General features: G+C 54.6%; 1 protein-coding gene and 1 pseudogene across 1 annotated transcript; one reads left to right on the top strand and one right to left on the bottom strand.

The window, feature by feature from the left end:
• Positions 1–4,521: 4,521 nt before the first annotated feature.
• On the bottom strand, positions 4,522–14,368 carry P4HB (prolyl 4-hydroxylase subunit beta). Its single transcript, XM_052657044.1, has 11 exons — positions 14,178–14,368; positions 12,924–13,130; positions 11,424–11,557; positions 11,156–11,293; positions 7,544–7,648; positions 7,231–7,356; positions 6,847–7,047; positions 6,627–6,747; positions 6,362–6,543; positions 6,192–6,278; positions 4,522–5,436 (listed from the first exon to the last, which is right to left on the bottom strand). Exons 1-11 carry the CDS (start codon positions 14,326–14,328, stop codon positions 5,356–5,358), a joined length of 1,533 nt encoding a protein of 510 aa, XP_052513004.1. The 5' UTR covers positions 14,329–14,368; the 3' UTR covers positions 4,522–5,355.
• A 1,540-nt stretch (positions 14,369–15,908) lies between these two features.
• LOC128065231 (proteasome assembly chaperone 3-like) lies at positions 15,909–17,736 on the top strand (annotated as a pseudogene).
• The last annotated feature ends 512 nt before the right edge of the window (positions 17,737–18,248 follow it).

The raw sequence follows: 18,248 nt of genomic DNA, 5'->3' as shown, positions 1-18,248 counted from the left end.
ACCTTCTTCTTATATAGGACCGGCAGAGCTATATAAAGCTGCGCAGTCATGCTCGCACCCGAGGGGCTGAAACTGAGCCGCTCCAGCCCTGCCCTCAGGATCATGTTTAGTGGTTCATCTTTCAGCCCACCTGTCGCTGTGCCTGGCCAAAGGGGTCAGATCCTTCCTGGCCACTGCTCCCTGCCCCACAACTGGACCTCGAAGGTGCTTGACAGAGGGCAGGAGAAGCACTAGAAGGGCAAGGCCCATAAGCAAGGCAGACAGATAACCAAGGTCATTGAGGACCAGGGTCTCCCTCCGTATCGAGAACTTGAGGAGAAGGGCATGATATGTGATAAGCACAGCTACCTCTGCCCACTGGGAAGGCAAGGGGATGCTTCCCCACACCTGAGGGAACACAGAGAAGCTGTACAGAAGGCCCAGCCCAACCCATCTCCCTGTCATTTGTCACTTTCTATCATGGCTTGTATCACTCTCAGGGCAGTTTTCCCAAAACATGGGCTTCAGTGGCCCTGCCCTTCTGCTTGGAAACCTCCCGGATTAGAATCAAAGTGCAGAACTTCCCTGGTGGTCCCGTGGCTAAGACTCCCTGCTCCCAATGCAGGTGGCTGGGTTTATCCCTAGTCAGGGAACTAGATCCCACATGCCATGAGGAAAGATCCTGCATGCTGCAAGGAAATAGAAGATACCACATGCCACAACGAAGACCCGGTGCAACCAAATATTATTAAAATTTTTTTTTAAGTTTTATTTATGTATTTTTGGCTTCACTGGGTCTCTGTTGCTGCTCGCTGGCTTTCTCTAGTTGTGGTGAGCGACGGCTACTGTTCATTGTGGTGTACAGGCTTCTCATTGCAGAGGCTTCTTGTTGCAGAGCATGAGCTCTAGAACACATAGGCTCGATAGTTGTGGCTCACGGGGCTTATTTGCCCCTCTGCGTGTGAAATCTTCCCAGAGCAGGGGTTGAACCTGTGTCTCCTGCATTGGGAGGCAGTTTCTTAACCACTGGGCCACCAGGGAAGTCCAAATTTCTCTTTTTAATAAGGACACCAGCCTACTGGTGTCCAGGGAGTAGGGTCCACCCTACTCCAGTTTGACCTCATCTTAACCAGTGACATCTGCAGCGATTCCATTTCCAAATAAGGTCACATGCTGGAGTACCGGAGTTAACACTTCAGCGTATAAATATTGAGGGGCGCAGTTTGGCCCCTAATGCTGGCAAGAGACCTGGATGCTGGAGATGGGCCAGCAGTCTGTAGTAGGGGACAGGAACTTGGTTATAAGAAGCCCTTGCCCCTCCATGTTGATCTCGTTCCAACAAAATCAACAAATTCATCAACACTCCAGGTGCAAAGCCCTGGGCCAAATGCTGCCGAGAACACTGCACTGCCCTGATGGGGTTTCTCTTCCTGCCTCTGCTGCTGATGTTCCCTGGGAAACTCCGCCAGGCCCAGGCCCAGGCCCTGCGGGGCCCCAAGGGAGGGGTGGTTCCCAGGGCTCCTGCATTTCGGGCTCAGAGTGTAGTGCTGGGCGATCCTAACTCTTGGTCACTTGTGTCACTTATGAGCAGCTACAGTTTCTATCAGCGTGTTTACACGAAGCCCAGAGACAGAATACCATGCTGTACACAGAGACAGAACTTTCCTTTGATGTGAAGATTGCCTTTTCTGCTGTTGTGGAAAGTTCTGTCTGCCTGCCATGCTCAGAGGATCAAATGAAAGAACTCTGGATGAAGAAGCTGCCACCAACAGCCTGGTTTTTCCCACCAGTGACAGGCTTCAGGCCAGATAGGCCAAACCATAGGCCCAACCAGGGTGGGCCTACTAGTGACCCCAAGAAGGACCCTCCCACTCTATCCTGCTAGAGGTGAGCTGAGAGAGCTCAGAATCTGGGCTGTGGGGTTTCTGTTTGGATATTTGGATCAGAGAAGGCACAGATGCCTGAAAGGCATTCTGGTGACAACTTGGGAAACATGTCCTCAAAGCCATGGACACAGCCTGTAGCAACTTTTGGCAGAAGCCAGCTGTGAGCAGTCTAACCTGCTATTCTCACAGCCACACCAGCACCAAACCTGTATTTACACAGCTTTGTCCCTGAGCCTCTGCCCATGTGAACTTGTCAAGTGACCTGGTTTGCACAACTTGAACATTCTGCTTTCAGGAGAACTGATGCAAACCGAAACAGTTAATGGAAAACGCTCACTTTGAAAAGTCCGAGGAAACTCAACTAGCAGAGGTCTGCCTCCAGTAGAAAGCAAGCCAGGGGCCTGGAGGGGAGTCTGTGCGGGCCCATTCGGCCGCCTCCCGGCAGATGCCAAAGCCAGACCTTCGGGGTCCAGTACACAGGCCCAGCAGCTGCTTTTTAGGTTCCAGGCCAATCGCTTCCTACCACCTGGAGAGAGGAAGAGAGATTGGGACGCCCTAGGCTGTTAAGCCCTGACTGCCTACCCCAGAGCCCACAAAGTTACCTTGCTAATCCACCAGCCCTGCCTGGTCTGGGACTCCAACGCCGCCTCCCAGCAATCCCAGACCCAGGAATGTGCTAATCAGCTGCCTGGGCAAAAGGGGAAAGGTATCGGTGACTCACTCCCCCTGCTAGGAGCACATGACATGACGACGTGCTCTGGGCAGCAGTGCCTGCTCCCAAACTTTCTGCGCGGAGGCCAGGCTCTGCAGAGCTGGTCAGCGGGGTCACCAGCGTCCATCACTAGGCATAGCCCACCCCTCGCAGCTGGGACTCCGGACAGCCCGGCTCTCAGCCCATCCTGGATCCCCTTCTCGGGAATCCATACGTGTACCTCTGGGAACCCTCTCCCATTTTGGAGAGCAGGGCTAACATCTCCCCGGAAATCTCCCACAGAACCTCCAAGTGCCCGAGCTCACTACTTTGCGAATACATGTCTCACCGTGTTAGCAGGACCGGACCGAGGCACAACACACACAGACCCTGGAACAGCCCCAGCACAGGCCACCTGAGAACCAGGGAAGGGAGCCCCGCTGTGGGCTGAGCTGGGGAGCAGTACTCGGATGACAGGAGTGTGTGGACAAGCTGGGGCTTAGCTGCTGCTGCCCAAGGTGCTAACATCAGGTTGTTGCTGAACGCCAGCTGTATATCACATGCCCAGGTGGGAGAAGAGAGCAGCCCTGGGATTTGAGGGCACAGAGCAGACACACAGGCCTTTGGCTGGAACATAGCTGTGGTCGTGGGGGAAATAACACACACACACCTCCCCGCAGACTGAGACCACCGAGGGAACCACATTCATAGCAAGTCTCACAGTCACATCTGCCAGACATGCCCCAGCCATCTCCAAGGCCCTGGCAGCATCAGAACTAGAGGCTGCAAATCGGGTAAGGCATGCATCCTTCCTACTTGGGCAGCATGTTAGAGGGACTGATGGGAGCATGTGGAGTGACAGCCTGGGCTTCTTGGAGACCTAGCCACATTTGCTGTTCTTGACCTCCCAAAGTGGGCTGGGTCTCCACCCGTTCCCTCCAAGAATGACATCAGTGTCCCACTGTGCCTACAGACATGTGCACAGAACAGACAGGAAACCCTGCCCTGGGCAGAGGTCCCCTGGCTGGGGACTGATGCCCACCCGAGCCCTGCTGGCCCCTGTGGATGTCCCACTCAGAGCCCTCGTGGAACCCCAAGGCCCAAGAGGTGTCCCCAGGCCAGGTTCAGGTGCCATGAGCCACTGTAGCCAGGATTACAGCTTTGAGTCATGGTTTTTGAATTTTGTTTTAGTCTGGGGGGTGCAGGGGGAAGGAAAGGTCAGCTGAACTACTCTTCCTTATACAAATTATGCATAACCAGAGGCTCTAAGGAGTCAAATTACATTTTAAAAACTAAGAGATTGGCTCTCTTAACATCAGATTCTTTTTTACACAAAGGTCTAGTGATAAGCAGCACTTAAAAATTTTTTATTTACTCCAGCTATGCTGGACCCTAGTTGGAGCAGGCAGGATCTCTTAGTTGTGGCTTGTGGGATCTAGTTCCCTCCCCAGGGATCAAACCCAAGCTGCCTGCATTGGGAGCTCGGAGTCTTAGCCACTGGACCACCAGGGAAGTCTCTGAGTACAGCATTCTTGAAGTCTGAACAGCCCCAATTTCTCATCCAAAGCTGCAGTGGTTCTAGGCTGCGGGGGCAGGGGGTACTCTTGCACAACAGACCTGTGCTCCCCTTGCTGTCGTGTCCTGACACAGCATGTCAGCAGAATCCATGCTTTGACCATTGGGTGCCCACAGCAGGTACAGCTGCAGACCCCCATCACAGGTGAGCCAGCGGGACAGCATAGGAGCAGGGCCAGGAGGCAGCCCTCCCCCTACCCCGACCACATGCACTAGGTGACTCGTGGTGTCAGCTCCACGCCCATGGGATGTGTACATGCTTCTGAGTGTCTGCCACGCTCCAAAAGATGGCTCAACAAGAGCAGCCCCAAGCTCACCTCCTCTCCCTAGAATGTCGGAATTCCAACCCCCATCCCCGTACCTAGAAGTTGTAAGGCAGAGACGACAAAAGGCAGAAAATTTTAACTTTATTTGGCCAATGTGTCCAATTCCAATATTGTGGTAGAAATGCCTGAAGAACTGTCAACATGTGATTCAGCTCAAGCATCCTTGGCTGTCTCCCAGCCTGGAAACGAAGGGTCCCAGTTCTGCCTGGTGCAGGCCTCAGGCCACCCTGGACATCACAGAGCAATAAGGACCCTGGCTTGGGGACGGAGGGGGCTGTTGGGCTTGTCCTGGGCCCAGCCACACCCTCTGCTCATGGTGGGGGGAATGGCCTGCAACAGAGACTGGAGTCTCCATTTAATCAAACGATGCAGGAGCCACGCTCCACCATGGCAATACCGCATGAGGTGAGGGACCCGTCCAGCCTTGCCTGGTTCTGCCCCACAGAGGGCAGGAGTCCCAGGGAGGCCTGGCCAAGGTGGAGCACACACCCTGACGTCCAAAAATGTCTAAAAATCCCACAGACGGAATTTTCTTAAAGTGATAGTATAAACCTAACAGGAATGAGAGACATTGCCAGCGTGAGATTCCAAAACATTTTAGCGAGCACTCTGGACAAAACCGTGTACAAAAAAAGTACATCACGATTTAAAAAAAAAGGCCCATCAAGATGGGCTGGGCTGGCCTGGAAATAAACCCCTTTCCAAAAGTTGAAAAGCAAAGGAAGACGGGTTTAGATTTGCACGTGTGTTAGAGTGAAGTGTGGCTTCAGAAAAGTTCCCTGCATTTCCAATTGACGCTCCCTCACCGGGAGGGTCTGCGGGCGTCCGGAGGCTGTGCTGCTGGGTGTGCAGCCCACTGGGAGGTGCCGGGTTCGGTGCCCAGGTCTGGCTCTCTGCGTTACAGTTCATCTTTCACAGCTTTTTGATCATCATCTTCCTCCAGATCAGGCTCTTCTGCTTCTTCGAGATCTTCTAGATCCTGGGACATATGATGGCAAGGAAGGGATGTGAGAAGTCCAGGCCCGGCCAGCTTGCTGAGGCCTCCAGCCCACAGTGAGGACACGAGGGACCAGTCTGGCACTCAGACACAAGCAGCCAACTGTGGTCTCTATGAGCAGATGCGTGGATGTGTGGGGTGGGCTTCCGGACGACAGCGAGGTATGGGGGCTCCTGCCCACAATATAGGGTAGAAGCAGAACTGGTGCCCTGGGAGTTCACCCCATGCTGTCGAGCGGGTGAGTGCTTGGACCTACTCCATCCATGGCACAAGGATGAAGACTGAGCAGAGAGCCACTGGTGTGTCATGTCCACCCCTCAAGTCCTGGAGCTCAAGGGGCTGGTGACAGCCCACCAATCACAGGAGCGCACGCCGCCCTGGCGGTCCTCACTGCCCCCAGTGTGCCCTGCAGCCAGGTCTGCCCCTCGTCCCACATCCCTGCACTTCTGGGTGGACCCTGTGGCCTGAACTGACCATTCCCTCCACCACCTGACCCAGCCCCACCCTCTTGGCTCAGGCGCACTTCTGCCATCCCCTCCACTCCCCCCAGCTGATGTGGAGAGGACCGAGCTCACGCCGAGCAGAGCACCTCAGCCGACAGAGAACGTGCTGGATGTGTCTGCGAAGATTCCTGAGCCAACAGTGGCGCCTAAAGACCCTTCCAACCCCGCCCCCCACCCCGTGCAGCACTGCGTGGCAGCACGCCCCACAGCCCGCCAGGTCCAATGACTACTTACGTCATCATCTCCGGCCCCATCCTGGCCACCACTCTCCAGGAACTTCTTAAAACCGTCCAGTGTCCGCTCCCCGTTGTAGTCGATGACCTGCAAGAAGGGGAGATGAAATCTGAGATGCGGTCCCCGACAGCCCCCCCACGCCTCTGCACTCCCCTCAGTAGTGGGCGCACCGTCCTGTCAGCGCTGGCGGGGAAGAACTTGAGCGTGGGGAAGCTGTGCACTTTCACCGCCTCCACCTCGTTGGCCGTGGAGTCCATCTTGGCGATGACTATGTTCTCGTGGTCCTTGTACGTCTCTCCCAGCTTATCCCAGATGGGGGCCAGCTGCTTGCAGTGACCGCACCACGGGGCATCTGAAAGAAAGCCGTTCTGCGTCTCGCTGGGCCGGGAAGTGCCCCGCCCCAGCAAGCCCAGAGGAGTGGAGGGCCTCACTTACAGAACTCTACGAAGACGTTCTTTTTCTCATCAAAAGCAACCTCTTCAAAGTTCTTTCCAACCAGCACTTTGACAGGCTGCTTGTCCCAGTCGTCAGGCAGCTCCTGGCTCATCAGGTGGGGCTGGAGGGCGAGTAGAGAAGAGTCAGGCACGCGCAGTTGCCTGGGGACCCCTCTGCCACCTAGTTGCTCTATGTGCCCCAACCCAGACAAGGTGTGCACCTTAATCTTGCCCTCCAGGAAGCGGTGGCAGAACTCGGTGATCTTCTCTGCCGTCAGCTCATCTGACTCTGGCTTATATTTGGTCATCTCCTCCTCCAGCGTGATGAGGCGCACGGCCGGGCACTCCTCTTTCTTCAGGCCGAAGAATTCCAGGATGCGCTGGTTGTCAGTGTGGTCGCTGTCGATGAAGATAAACAGGATCTTGGGAGAGAAAAGGCACGTTGATGGCACTGCGCAATGAGGGCTCCCTATACTTCCCTGCCGCCCACTCCCCAACAACCAGGACCCCACACTAAAACAGGCTGTCCCAAGGCGGAAGGAACCCTCCGATCAGCCTTTGACCTGGGGGTGCCGAGCTGCTTGCGGACCACAGGGAGCACACACCTTGCCCTTGAAGCTCTCAGCCGCTTTTTTGAAGTTGCTCAGCTTGCCCTCATAGTCAGACACGCTTTTCGGCAGGAACAGCAGGATGTGAGTCTTGATTTCCCCTCCGAAGATCTTTGGGGCTGTCTACATTGGAAACACAGGTTACTTGGTCTGAGACACAGACCAAGCTATCAACACGGGCTATTCTCTCCTTGGCCCCCAGGCCACCAAACACCTGGCCACCACACACCTGGTCTCTGTAAGTCAGGGTCCCCAGGACCAAACGTCAGGACCCTCCCCAACCGGGGCAAAATCAGCAACACAGACACACCTGCTCGGTGAACTCGATGACCAGGGGCAACTGGTTGTGCTTGATGAAGTCCAGAAGCTTCTCCTTGGTGACCTCCCCCTCAAAGTTGTTCCGGCCTTCGTCAAACTGTGGACAGAAAAAGGCGTGGGTGCCAAGGCTCTCCACAAAGCCCCCTGTGGCCCTAGCCAGCTGACCATGGCCAGGAAGGCAGTCTACGCCCTCATTTTCCTGTATGGGTTGTGACAGCAGTGTGGGGGGATGCCGGCAGGACACATACGTCTCCATCCAAAGCAAAAACCAGGTGATGGCTGCCTGAACACATCCTCTGGGCACCAGGCAAGAGTGAGGTCACCAGGAGTGGCTCCCCACGAACCGCGAACCACCAGGAGGAGGCTCCCCATGAACACCAGCAGGCAGCCTCCCACAGGCTGAGACTGCAGCAGCTGGCTCAGACCCTGCCCCGGCACGTTCCTGACAAGCCATGAGAGCCCACGTCCTGGGTGGGGTGCCAGAGAACTCCCTCATTGCCAAGTCCCTAAACCTGCAGCCCTCCAAATGTGGGCCTCAGCCCTGTGGACCCAAGGCCCTTCCAGGGCGGCCGCAAGGTCAGACTGATTTTCACAACCACGTTCAGACGGCAGGTGCCGTGTCATGCATTCCCCCCCAGAGTATGCAGTACGGCGTGTGACACTGCGTCAGAGTGAAGGCAAACAGGAGAACCCAGCTGTCTTCTGTTCGGACAGACGTTAGAGACCAGCAGAAATCTAAAACACTACCCTAACCACGAAAACATCGTCTGGGAAAAAATTAATTTTCATAAAAATGTTTATTATTATTTTTGGCCACACCATGCAGCTTGTGGGGTCTTAGTTCCCCGACCAGGGATTGAATCCCAGATGGATTCCTAACCTTGGACCATCAGGGAATTCCCCCAAAAAACGTCTCTATTGGTAACATGTAATATTTATTATTGTCATCTTAGAACGAACAGGATTTTTTTTTAAATTTCTCAGTTCTAACACGTCTAACACAATAAAAATGGGTAGGCATTCCACACCAAAAAAAAGGTTTCTGGCAACTTCAATAATCTATTTAAAAAGAGTTTCAAAGTCCCAGAGCCACAAAAAGCGAAGGCTGAGGCCACAGAGCTAAGAGGTGTGGCCCCAGCTCCGGATGGGTGGGCAGACACAGCTCCCTTCAAGGAAGCTGAGCGGTGCCTCAGCCTGTGCAGCTGGTCAGCCTGGGCCTCCCGTCACCTGTGTGAACTCAGATGGGACCTGTAGTGAGAAACCACTCACGTTCCCTGCCTGGCCATTTCCCTCTGCATTTTCCCAAAGTAACTAGCCACTTCCCATCCCCACCCCCTTATAAAGAGCTGAAGCTGGCTCTGCCTTCCCCACACCCGTGATGGGAAGGTGCAGAGAGACAAGGACATGGAGGCAAGAGGCTGGCCATGGCCAGGCTCCATCAGGCATAAAGAGGATCTCCTGTTAAGAGGCTAACAGACAGCCATCCCCGCTCCTCCAAAACCGCCATGTCTCTATTGGGACACAACCTTGGTCGAGGTTAACGGTGCACCTTACACTGTGTTCAGTGTCTCCTCTGGTGAAAAACAGCCCTTGTTTATCTGGGGACAGCTGCAGGAGGTCTTGGGGCCCTGGGCAGAAGCCACCCCACCAGGCTGCAATGAATATGTCACAAAAATAAGGTCCCACCCCGACTCTTAAGCCCCTGGCTTGAAAGATGAAAGAGAAAAATAAAGTAAACACCAAACAAAGACACAGGACGATCAGCTCTCAAACCAGTGGTCCAAACAGACCCAAGCTGAGACTCGGACTCAGAGCTGCACATGGCAGCTGGCCATTCTTGGGAGTCCCATCTCTCAAGGCTGCCCACACAGAAGACCCTGCTCACACTGAGGAACTAGGCAACAGCCTGAAGGAGCAAGTAAAGGCAGAGAATGGGGCCAGTGGGCCAGTGGGGAATCTGCACTTTCTTCCTCTCATCCACAGAGCTGTCTGCCCAACTGCAGCTGTGACCCCAACTGACGCCTCAGCACAAAGCCCGTGGGCTCTGCCAGGCTCCTGCTCACAACTGCTCAAGGGAGCATGACATTCCAGCATGGCTGCCAGAAGCCAGCAAGTGGGAGAAGGAAGCCCCCCTCACTGTCTCGCTTCTCCCTGCGTAGATACCAGAGACTTGAGGCCGAGAAGAGACGAGCAACCATGACTACAGTCTTTGTAGAACAAAGAATCATCCTTCTTAACCTCCAAGGACATGTGATCACCAGAACCAGCATCAATCCAGTGTGACAAGTGCCACTCCAGATCTCAAGAGTAATGGAAAAGGACGGTGTGGATCAAGCTGATGAAAAGGGGTTTGCAAGCACCACAGGCCTGAATCTCCCCATCCTTCACCCAGAACTGCAGGACGCACACAAGACTTTCTATTCAAGGCCCCCAGGACCTTCATTCCACTCAACTCCATCCAATTTGGCTGGGTCTTCTGCTAATCAGCTGTTAATAACAGTTTCCTGGGTACCTTTGGGAAGGCAATTAACTAATTCAGCAATTCTGTTCCCTTTAAGGCATGGGGTGAGGATAAAGAGAATGTATATAATACCTCTTGTTTTGAGGACGAGGAAAGGACTTCAGAAATAGTTGAACGCAAGCTACCCCAGAACCCAGTGCACCTGGGAGGGCTGCCCTCCCTACCCCCAGGTGCTAGAGGCTCAGCAGTACCCCATCCAGGAGTGCACACAGCGGGGGGACTGGGCCTCCCAAACACTGTATCCTTTCTCATCACTCAGTTTACCACTTTGCTGTAATGCTACAACTACCTTCTAACCCTGGGAACAAAACAGGACAGGAGTCCAAGGTCTAGCCCCTCTCCCTGAAGATATACCTCCAGCGCCAGCTCCCCCCGTTATAGCCTTCCCTCCTCCTCCACTCTGTACCCAATCCGGGGATAGCTGTGTCCCAAGGGTGGCCATGCATGCTTGGCCAGCCCCAGACACACTATCTGGTGGCTAAGATAAAAAAGAGACCCCGATCACCCACCAACTGCTGTGCACACACACCAATCCCAGCTGTGTCCCAGCAAGAGTGTGGAGAAGTCAAGAGACACACGGCCCCTTCATGACCAAGCGTAACAGACATGGGGCCAGGGGAGCCTGCGGAAGCCCAAAGGAGCCCTGAGGCCCAGTTTGCAACAGAGTGGGAACACATGCCACTAATACCCCACCGTGGAAGCAAACAAAAGTGACAGCCGCACGGTACCGCAAATGTAATGAATGCCGCCGAAAACTTAAAAGTGGTTAAAATGCTAAACTTCATCACGTCTGTCTCACCACAGCTTTCCTTTAAAAGGCTAACCCTCTGAAGCTACTTGGCTTGCATAAAACATCGCAATGGGGCCAACACAGAAGCTGGACATAGGGCCCACAGCTGAAGGGCTGAAGGCCACAGTCTAAGAGGCTCCTACTACCTGACGTTGCAAAACGGGCCCTGATAACAGGCGGGCCGCAGTCCAGCAGCCAGCGCCACCTGGGCAAGGTCCTCAAAGGCGACACCAGCCGGAACTTCAACTCCCCACCCCGGGGTGGGGGGGCGGGGGCGGTGGTAGCGCACTCACCTTCTTAAAGAGGACAACCCCATCCTTGTCCAGCTGGTATTTGGAGAACACGTCACTGTTAGATGTGATCCCAAACGGGATGTCATCAATGGCCTCTGCTGCCAACAAGAACTGCTTTGCGGAGTCCGATTCCACGTCCTGGAGAGAAGCAGAGGTGGCCACCGTCCCAACCCTGAGGACCCCTGCCCTGGTTAGCAATGGGGGACACCCCAGTGCCCAGGTCACGGCGGTGGGAAGAAGACCCAGGGTGAAGTTAACGAGCCTCTACCTTGAAGAAGCCGATGACGGCCACCTCACTGGACTCCACCAAGGCCTCTGCAGCAGCCCCATCGGACAGCGTGCTGGCGGCAGGGCCCGTGCGCTTCTTCAGCCAGTTCACGATATCATCGGCTTCTCGGCCGGCTGCGCCCAAACACAGGCAGGGTCCACTTGATATCAGGGATGCACCCACCCTCCCCACCTATCCTTATTCGAGCTCTCTGCCAAAACCAGAGCAAAACACCACCTTGCCATAGGAAAGGCATCTTCTCTACATACCTACCTGAATTCCAAAGTTAAAAAGGCTTGTATGTGTATATGGCAAATCGTGAATATGTTTAAAGAAGGGGAAGGCAGCAGTGACCTCTGGATAACAGATCATAAATCACCTTTTTTTCCCCTCTAACACTTTTGCATCTTGTAAATTTTCCTTGATATTTAAATTCACTAAACACACGCATACTTCCCCCTCAGTGGTCTCACACTAGGCTTTGTCTCATTTAGCGATGTGGTAGGGTTGGAAGAAAGGGCTGCTTAGCAAGACAGCCTCGAGACCAGCTTCCCCCTGAAAAAGCAGGTTGGGCTCTACTGCCTCGTGCACCCGGACTGGTCAGGTGTCCTCAACCTACACACCTCCTGGACCGGCAGGAGGAAGAGATCAGCCGATGCACACCATCACGGCAGATCAAATGAGAAGGAAAAAATCTGCTCCTCCCAAGACTGAGACCAGTTGCCCTTTATCCCCTCGTGTGACTACATAGTCTGACCTAGAATAGGGTTGCCAAATCTCACATTTAAAAGGACTCTGCCTAGAATTAATAAAAGCTGTGCTATCAGTTACGGGGGAGTCCGAAAGGATTTTCTCATCTACAAGACCTCAGTGTTAGTGACAGGGTTGTGGTTACTCTGCATATGGCACTCCCATTCCAAAAGTGAACACAAGCAAAAGTGGGAGCAACAGAACAGCAGCCTGAGATCAGAGCTGACGTCAGAATGAACAGGACGGGCTGCTTGAAAGGATTCGGGCGGATAAGCCACGGAACCAGTTTCACAGACAAAGAATCCCCTTTTGTCACCAGTACCGACTGGGCTACACAGGGGAGGCGGCTGAGCAGCGACTGAGGGAGGGGCCAGTGCAGCTGGGCTTGGATTTGAGCTCTAATACAACTGCCACAAGCCCCAGCTTGGTACCTGCTGATCTCTGTCTGCCCCTCCTCTGTGAAAGGCCCTCACACTTGCCGTGGTGGCAGGCAAGAGAGTGAACAAAGGCTGAAACGTGTTGCTCCACTTGCTCAGCCTCCCCTCACCCCCATACTGGTCAACCTGAGGACCAGCTTCAGCCGGCTAGGCACCTTGTGAGATGACCCTCTCCACATGAGAAAATGTTCCTCATACAACCATGAGGCTGAACTAGACCCTAGAACCCAGTCAGAGAACAACTTCTTCTCCATGCCTGTTATCTTCCAAGATCCTGTCTACCGGGAAAGAAAGGACGGTGCCACGTTCTCACCTGTGTACTCTTTGGGGGAAGCTGTGTCTCCATTCTTGAAGAACTTGATGGTGGGGTAGCCTCGGACACCATACTGCTGGGCCAGGTCAGACTCTTCAGTGGCATCCACCTTGGCCAGTCTGATCTCAGAACCTTCGGCCTTCAGCTTCCCAGCTGCTTTGGCATACTCCGGGGCCAGAGCCTTGCAGTGGCCACACCACGGGGCGTCTGGGAGAGAAAGCAAGACCTAGAAAGCAGCACTGACCCACTCCACTGCCTCCCTTCCTTTTTCCTTTGGTACCTCCCTCCATGAAATCTTTATTTCTGTACCAAGATAACCCCTCAGAATGCAGGGGCTGTGGATACTCTTGAGCAGTATCGGATAGGGGGCATGAAAGGCAAACCATTAGTTCCGACTCTCCCTCATCTTCGATGGTTAATAACTTCCTACTACCTGCAGGCAGTTAACGCAGTTGGGTCCCATAATTTCCCTTTCGGAACCAGAGAAATTAAGAAGCTAAAGCTAAAGCCATGGCTGCTGTATATTTACTGACAAGTCATAACTGTGAGACACACATCTGTGCACACCAGCCAGAGACTCACATCTAACACAAGTTCTTTAGATTCTCTCTCAACTCAGGTTAGCAGCTGTGATTTCCACCTGAGATAGTCAGGGCTCATACACTTACGAACACAAAGGTTTTGAATTCTGGTGGGCAACACTGTTCATCAGAAGACAGCTGTCCCTGGTGAACGGTGGTGTGGGCAGGGGTAGGGCTCTCCAGGAACTGGTCCAGGTGAGCAATTCAGAGGCTACCCCTTGCATAGTCCTTCGTATTTGTGGCAGTTCATAGAGTCGACCCTACTTTTTTTAGGCGAACAGAGGGATCCTGCCATGTGGACGTCAGGCAGGATGTCTGCCCTCGGTCATCAAGGTCCAGCTGGGCACGAGGGATGCCCCCAGGACGCGGGCTGCGTAAGGACGCTGACAGCAGGTCTGTGAGCTGTTTCCGCTTACAGATGGGCCTCTCCAGGGGATAGAAGTCAGCCTGTCTAGGGGTGGCCCGCTGACACCCCTTTAGACTCCAACCCATCTCTGGCGGCGCCAGGGAAGGAAGCGTGGGGAAGGGCGCCCAGGTCCCCCATCCTCCAGCCCCCCTCCGTCCCCTAGTCCACCCTGGTGCCCCTGGCCCCTCCTCTGTCCCTGCTTCGTTTCCATCCCGCGAGTGGCCGCGAGGCCCGGCCCGGACGGATGGACGAGCTGGAGGCACTCACAGAACTCCACCAGCAGGTACTTGTGGGCCGCCAGGGCCTCGTCGAAGTTGCCCTTATGGAGCACCAGGACGTGGTCCTCCTCGTCGGGGGCGCCGGCACCCGCGCGGAATAGCGCGGTCAGGGCCAGGCAGAGCAGAGCGCGGCGCAGCATGTCGGCACAGGCGCGGCGCTTCAGTTGGCGCCGCCAGGACAGCAGGCCACGAGAGCGCGCGCCGCCCGTCCCGCTCTTATAAGTCCGGCCGCCGCGCGCGCCCCCGCCCTGCCCGCCTCCGATTGGCCTGGGGGGTCCGGAGTCCGCCTCCGCTGCACTCGCATTGGGGGCCCACACAAGTCACGGCCCCGGATTCGGAATTGCTACAAGTACCTCCCTCGCCCTCGCACGGGATTGGTCGAGGAGCTCGCGCTCGCACTCTCTCCCGGCATCTCATTGGCTCCTGGAGAAGAACTTTCTCTCTCTCGACTTGTGACTGGTGGTTTTCTCATACACCTTCCCCGGGCCTGGAATGGCTGCTACCTTCGGGGACCCGGGTTCTGTGGCTCCTGATTGGCCAAGACGTGCGCGCTCCCCGCGCGATCCTTTGTCGAACGTGGCAGTGGGGAGGATTTCTCAGCTGAGGGGCGGAGCCACGCTTGCGCCTCCGAAACCCCTCGTGTTGCTTTCTGACTGGACCGCGTATCCCCACCTGACACCGCCCCCCCAGCTCTGCAGGCCGGAAGCTGGGTTGACGCGCTTCCGGCGCGCGTGAGGCCCGTGCGGCGCCTGCCGTGGCGGCTGATCTCTTGTGCAGGCGTAGCCGGGGTGACCTCCCTGAGTGGCCAGGGCGCTACTCGGTGGCGGCAGAGCGAGTCGCAGGGGCAGCGCGCGGGGGGCCGGGGACGGCCCCAGGCGGAATGCGATGTAGGAGCCAGCAAGGTCCACCGGAGCTGTGCCCGGAATGGGGCCACTCGCCTGGTGAGAGGCTCCGGTCCGGCACCGTCCAGTGTGGGCACCTCCCTTCCTCCCTACCGGCTGCCTCCCACGAAGCGGCCTCCAGGAAGCTTTCAGGCGACCGGGTAAACCTGCGCCGTCCGCCACGGGGTTGGCTAGCGACCACAATCACCGAGCTCTACAATGCGACCGGGCAGTGTGACCCGGAGTGAGTGTAACACACAGTGAACACACAGATTGAGGATGGAAGAGGAGTGTACGATATTTCCTTGATGACTTTTTGTATGGATACGTTGGAATATTTTGTTGGGTTAAGTGAAAGTATTAAAATTTCAGATTTCTTTTTCTTTAATGTGACTTCAGAGCAAATAACATACGTGGCCGGAATGTTAGCTTCTGTCCGGCGGCGCAATTCTGGACGGAGCAGCGGCTTCCCCTCAAAGGCTCAAAGCCCAACCCCCAACCCCGTGGACGCTCTCCTCTCCATTTGTGTTCACTTCTTCGGTTGTGAAATGCCACCCCCACTAAGACTCATCATCAATTTAATAACTTGGCAGGAGAGAGGCACTGCTGCATTAAATGTACACATTGGCTATAGTAACATCTTGGTTTTAAAAATGGTAAAGCAGAAAAAGAATGCTTTTGTACTTTATAGAGTTTGCATTTGTTGACACCTTGCTCCTGAGGGCATGTGTTCTCACATCCTATGTAGTATTCCTTCTAGAATATGAATTTTGGAAGGTCAAGACCAGGTTCTCTGTGCCCCTCCCCCAGTGCCAGTAGAGAGCAAGAGTCAGGAGGAAGTGGTTGTACCTCCTGGGGGGTACTTTACAGGAGCTGGGCCTCCAAAAACAAAAGGCTGTGAATAATGTGTCTGCAGCCTCCACCCCACTTCCGTGTTCTGGCCTGGGTGCTGGCCCACTGAGCAGCAGGCAGGGCTCATAATAAGCATCACAGGCCTGCTCTGCCCTCTGGGAACCGGTGGGAACTGTCTCATGTCTCCTGCCCAATCTTCCCACATTTTTGTGATTGCCATGACTGTTTTACAGACCACAATTTGGGGCCTGAGACAAGGGATCTTTGTACCACATCTCGATTTCAGAGGCACTCATGAAATCTGAGTTTAGATACCTAAATTTGGGGACTTTATAGTTTTTTCAGCTAACAGAATGAAGATACACTTGGTGACAGTTTGGAGGGAGCTTGGCCTCATAGCATGTGGTAAATAGTTGAGACTACTGGAACCAAGGGAAGAACAGACCAGATGCAGAAGAGCAAGGATCTGAGCTGCTGGCGATGGTTGAGCCTCACTGTGGTTCAATTTGAACTTCCCGGTCAAAACCATCTTGATGCAGGTGATGACAGGGCCACTATTCTGCAGCCAGATGGACACAGCCAAGTCATCCTTCGGTGAGGACCAGGGCCTCACCAGGGCTCTGGTGTGGGCGGGGGCATGATACTTCCACACTTTGTCTGCGTTGATGTACCTTCTCAAAGCACAGTTATCCATCATGAATCAGCCTGTGCACTGACCTGTACAGGAGCAGGGAAGTGGGGTTCCCCCAAAGTGGGAGGGAGGCCAGGTATGGCGGTAGCCCCAGTCTCGTTTCTGGGGTTGGTAAATAGCTGGGTGAGGTGCAGGGGTGCAGCCTGTCCCCCAGGACATAGGCCAGGTTCAGTGTACACCTTTGCAGGCCTTGGCCCTGAAGGAAGGGCTAGTGTCTTTTCCTAAGGCCACTCACAGGCCTTTCAAGGGCAACTCTAGGAAGAGGTGATGAAGCCATGGTCACTCATACCAGTGCCCCGAACTAAGTGTGTCCTTGGAGGGCAGAGCCTACCCACCTGGTAGCTGTGGCTCTGGCATCTCTGAACCCAGCACAGTCAGCTCAGGATGACCTCCAGGGGTCTCACACCCAGAGAAGGTGCTCACTGGTTAAACAACTGAGTGATCAAGCGCTTTGATAAAGACTACTCTGAGTTCTCTGGGCGAGGTGGACGCGGGCAGTGTGGCGGGTAGCTGGGTGCCACTGAGCAGATTCAGCTATGGAAGGTAAACCATCGGTGATATCCAAACAGAAGACTGCAATGGTGTGTGGAGTCCCCACCCAGGGGGTCTACACAGCGTTTAGCAGTCACATCCTGGTGGTGGTGACCCAGTTGGGGAAGATGGGTCTCCCTGGAACCCAGCAGTGTGACCAGTGACGTCGGCAAGCTTGTGCTGACCACAGAAGTCCTCTTCGGGAAGGATGAGCCTCTCATCCGTGTCTTCGCGAAGAACCTGGTGGCATTTGTGTTTCAAGAAGCTGGAGAGTTCTCGCCCTGGACATGAAGGACAAGAGCATGGAGGTGGTGAAGGCTCTGAAGGAGGTGATCCAGACATGCCAGGTGTGGTGATGCTGGCGTGGTCACCCCTGCTGTCCAGGAGGGCCATGCGGAACTCAGACACCCTCTCAAGGATTTGAAGGTCCTCCTTTAGTTAGGAGGAGCTCTCTCTGGCTTTGGCCCTTGAAGTTGGAAGAAAAACAAACACCTCAGGCTGACCTTGGTTTGGAGGCTGACGTCCCCTGTGGAGGGAGGACAGGAAACATGTCCTGAGAAAGTTGTGAGTCCTCCTCCCCAGGTCCAGGCAGCTACACGTGTGAGAATTGACAGAATGAGTCATGGCCCTCAATTGTTAGGGGAAATTTTTTTTATTATTAAAAATAAATGCATATCCCCCTCCAAAAAGAAAAAAAGAAAGAGAGTTCTCTGGACTTCCCTGGTGATCCAGTGGCTAAGACCAGGCTTCTACTGCAGGGGACACAGACTGGATTTCTGGTCAGGGAACTAAGATGCTGCGTTCCACATGGTGTGGGGGGGGAAAAAAAGCGCATTCTCAGAATAAAACAACTCCTTTTCAACCCAACTGGAGGTACTGAGTTAACAGCAAGCTCACTAACACCCAGGAATCCTCTTTACTTGCAGATTTCTACTACGGAGCAGCAGCATGGGGCTGAGGGCTGTGCTGTGGGCTGCAAAGGTTTGCACACAGGTGAGCTGGGACACAGGTGGGACATAGGAACCAGGTGCAGTGGTGAGGGAGGCCGTGGTAGACTGAAACGGACTTGGATTGTAAAGCATGACAGTGCTGGGTGTGAAGATTC

This window comes from Budorcas taxicolor, chromosome 19, assembly GCF_023091745.1.
Source record: "Budorcas taxicolor isolate Tak-1 chromosome 19, Takin1.1, whole genome shotgun sequence".
Classification (NCBI taxonomy): Eukaryota; Metazoa; Chordata; class Mammalia; order Artiodactyla; family Bovidae; genus Budorcas; species Budorcas taxicolor.
Note: the sequence above shows the minus strand (reverse complement) of the source record. Positions and strands in the feature narration are given on the sequence as shown.

Excerpts from the sequence above, each read along its gene's own strand:
- P4HB (XM_052657044.1), bottom strand. The coding sequence starts at position 14,328 with ATGCTGCGCCGCGCTCTGCTCTGCCTGGCCCTGACCGCGCTATTCCGC. Across the intron at positions 13,131-14,177 it reads GTACCTGCTGGTGGAGTTCT|ACGCCCCGTGGTGTGGCCAC; the intron begins GTGAGTGCCTCC and ends TTTCTCTCCCAG. Across the intron at positions 7,649-11,155 it reads GGGTTGTCCTCTTTAAGAAG|TTTGACGAAGGCCGGAACAA; the intron begins GTGAGTGCGCTA and ends TTCTGTCCACAG.